Source organism: Bos indicus x Bos taurus, chromosome 6 (genome assembly GCF_003369695.1).
Source record: "Bos indicus x Bos taurus breed Angus x Brahman F1 hybrid chromosome 6, Bos_hybrid_MaternalHap_v2.0, whole genome shotgun sequence".
NCBI lineage: Eukaryota > Metazoa > Chordata > Mammalia > Artiodactyla > Bovidae > Bos > Bos indicus x Bos taurus.
Genome location: NC_040081.1, coordinates 15,723,874 through 15,727,648, shown reverse-complemented (window position 1 = coordinate 15,727,648; position 3,775 = coordinate 15,723,874). Strand labels below are relative to the sequence as shown.

At 41.2% G+C, this 3,775-nt stretch overlaps 1 protein-coding gene across 1 annotated transcript; it reads right to left on the bottom strand.

Moving 5' to 3' along the window:
• Positions 1-230: 230 nt before the first annotated feature.
• Positions 231-602, bottom strand: LOC113894694 (40S ribosomal protein S26-like). The gene has a single exon (XM_027545384.1). It carries the CDS (start codon positions 600-602, stop codon positions 258-260), a length of 345 nt encoding a protein of 114 aa, XP_027401185.1. The 3' UTR covers positions 231-257.
• Positions 603-3,775: the final 3,173 nt, after the last annotated feature.

Genomic DNA, 3,775 nt, shown 5'->3' with positions numbered 1-3,775 from the left:
TGGAAGTACTAAACCCCTGAGGGTCAGGCCAACCCCTGGGGTCTAAGTCTGACTCACAGGGTGAAACAAACAACATTGTAAAAAGGCTAAGATAAAATCAGAGCTGCATTTTTGCACACAAACTGATAATGATAACAAATTGTGACCTTTGATCTTGAGTGTTCTAAACCCTTTTGATATATTTTTTAAGTATAATTTTCATTTTATTGTCTTTTCAGAAAAACCAGTATTTCTTCAGTCTTTAAGGACTTGGATTCTTACATGGGCTTTGGTAGAGGATGTGAAGCAGCACCCACAGGTCTAAACCGGGGTGCAGGTGTCCTGTTTTCCCAGGCTTCCGGAGAGTGAGTACTGACTACCTTGCTGTGAATGGCACAACTCCCATGGTAATGTAGTTTCACATACAGCTTGGGAAGCAAGTGGGCATCAAAAACACTTGCTTCAGAAATGTCCCTGATGGCTGTGGCCTCTACCATATTCCAAATAATGAACTTCTTAATGGCCTTATCCTTGGGCATGCAGCAGGCACAGCTGGTGCAGCGAATAGGCTGCATGAGGCTGTGGCCCTTTTTGGCACCATTGTTCCTGCTTTTCTTGGTCATCTTGGAAGTGCAGAGACAAGAACCCTTTGATATTTATTGACATAACTTAAATCAAATTCTAATGAAGCCCTTTTGACCTCTAGCTAACTTTGGGATGCTTCAAAGAGCCCTTGTGTGTGTGTGTGTGTGTGTCTGTGTGTTAGTCGCTCAGTCATGTCTGATTCTTTCCCCATGGACTGTAGCCTGCCAGGCTCCTCTACCCATGGAATTCTCCAGGCAAGAATACTGGAGTGAGTTGCCATTCCCTTCTCCAAGGGATCTTCCTGACTCAGAGATTGAACCCAGGTCTCCCACATTGCAGGCAGATTCTTTACCATTTGAGCCAACAGGGAAGCCCTCAAAGAGCCTGTAGGACATCCCAAAGAGAGATATTAAACTAGTTAGGTTCATGGGAAATATTGTTAAATGCTCCTTGAAAGGAAAGCAATGACAGACCTAGACAGTGTATTAAAAAGCAGAGACATTACTTTACCAACAAATGTGCTTATAGTCTAAGCTATGGTCTTTCCAGTAGTCATATACAGATGTGAGAGTTTAGACCATAAAGAAAGCTGAGTGTCAAAGAACTAGTGCTTTCAAATTGTGGTGCTGGGGAGACTCTTGAGAGTCCCTTGAACTGCAAGGAGATCAGCTCAGTCAATTCTAAAGGAAATCAGCCCTGAATATTCACTGGAAAGACTGATGTTGAAGCTGAAGCTCCAGTACTTTGGCCAACTGATGTGAAGAGCTGACTCATTGGAAAAGACCCTGATGCTGGGAAAGATTGAAGGCAGGAAGAGAAGGGAACCAAAGAGGATGAGATGGTTGGGTAGCATCACTGATTCAATGGACATGAATTTGAGCAATCTTGGGGAGATGGTGAAGGACAGAGGAGTCTGGTGTGCTTCAGTTCATGGGATTGAAAAGAGTTGAACATGACTTAGTGACTGAATAGTAACAAATTGTCAAATGAGCAATAAATCTTCTCAGGTTATGTTGTATGGAATATGTTATTAATATAGGTATTCTAGAAATTATATAGATTTCATAAAGATCTGACATGTCCTGGTAAAACATTATCAGTCATAATTCCAATTCCTATCTTAAAATGTTACACGTCACTATAGTAACCAAGTTACTTTGTCAATTGCATTGTAATCAGACTTTTTAAAAAATAATTTTAAAAATTTACTTATTTTTGGCTGTACTGGGTCTTTGTTGCTGCTTGGACTTTTCTCTAGTTGGAGTGAGCAGGGGCTACTCTTCATTGCGTTGCACAGGCTTCTTATTGCAGTGGTTTCTTCGGTTGTGGAGCATACGACCAAGGGCACTGAGCTTCAGTAGCTGTGGCACATGGGCTCAATTGTTGGGCTTCCTAGGCTCTAGAGCACAGGCTCAATTGTTGCAGCACACGGGCTTGCTCTAAGTTGCTCTAAGGTGTGTGTGATCTTCCTGGATGAGGGATCGAACTCTGAGTCTCCTGCATTGGTGGGTGGATTCTTTACCACTGAGCCACCGGGGAAACCCCTGTAATCAGATTTTAAACATGCCTTTTAAAGCCTTTTGTGTCATTATAGAGAGCTATGGGTTTCACTCTGATGCCTTTGCAAAAATACTACCTCTTCAAGATTTTATAGAAAGGATTTCTTAAGATTAAATTAAAATTAACTAGATAAGCAAATTTTGTTATTAACAGTAAACTGGTATTGGACTGGATTTGGTTTTCTCTCTCTGTTAAGAGAAAAAAACGTTTTCTTACATGTGGCTTTTGATAACAGAATATATGAATTTCTTTGCCTTTAAGTGATTTATATTTGTTTTTAAAATCTTTTGGTAAATAAATATTATTTCACAATGATCTGTGAAGTTTGTGACACACAAGATAAAGCTCCTTGTGTGTCTACAAAAAATTAACCTTCATCATCAGACTTTTGCTATCCTGATGCCCTTAGGACATGGCAAGACTCTACTACTAAATCAAGGAATTTAAAATGGGTAGACAACAGCTGTAAATCAAGCAGCCAGGGCTATAGGAAATCCAAGACTGTTTGGTTTTTCCTGGTTCCCTGACAAACATCATTTTTTATTTGATGGGATAAAGCCTTCCCTGGCTGCAGGGTTAATGTCCTCACAAAAAATTTCTGTTTCATTGAATAGTAAATTCTAGTTTTGTTAATTGAGGTCTATATTGGGAAGACTCACTTCCCAGATAGTTCCTTTCTGTTATGTTTGATTACTAAAAAGTTTAATTAAATTATTCTAAAGCTCATCTCAGTAATCTATCTTTGGATAGAGATTAGCTTCCCTGGTGGCTCAGTTGGTAAAGAATCCACCTGCAATTCAGGAGACCCAGGTTCTATCCCTGGGTTGGCAAGATCCCCTGGAGAAGGAAAAGGCTACCCACTCCAATATTCTTGCCTGGGAAATGCCATAGTCAGAGAAGCCTGGCAGGCTACAGTTCATGGGGTTGCAAGAGTAGGATACAACTTAGCGACTAAACCACCACCACCCCATGAGCTATACCCAGGGATTATAAAATTACATGTATCTATCAATGAACTATGTGCTAATTAGAGCTTATGGAAAAAATAAGACAAAAGAACGTCCTTGGATTTCTGGAATGTGAAATTTCCAGAAGCTGGAAAGAAGTATACCAAGAGTAGTCAATTTGTTGAATTATACACAGTAAGCTGTTGTTGTTCAGTTGCTAAGTGGTGCCTGATTCTTTGCAAGCCCATGAGCTGCAGCAGGCCAGGCTTCCCTGCACTTCCTATCTCCTTGAATTTGCTCAAACTCATGTCCACTGAGTCGATGATGCCATCCAACCATCACATCCTCTTTGGCCTCTTCTCCTTCCGCCCTCAATCTTTCCCAGCATCAGGGTCTTTTCCAATGAGTTGGCTCTTCACATCAGTTGATTCAAGTATTGGATCTTCAGCTTCAACATCAGTCCTTCCAGTGAATATTCAGGGTTGATTTCCTTTGGGATTTACTGGTTTGACCTCCTTGCCATCCAAGGGACTCCCAAAAGTCTTCTCCAGCACCACAATCCGAAAGTGTCAGCAGTATATGCATGCATGTGTGCTAAGTCACTTCAGCCATGTCCAACTCTGTGCGACTATATGGATCGTAGTCTGCCAGGCTACTCTGTCCATGGGATCCTCCAGACAAGAATACTGGAGTGGGTTGCCATG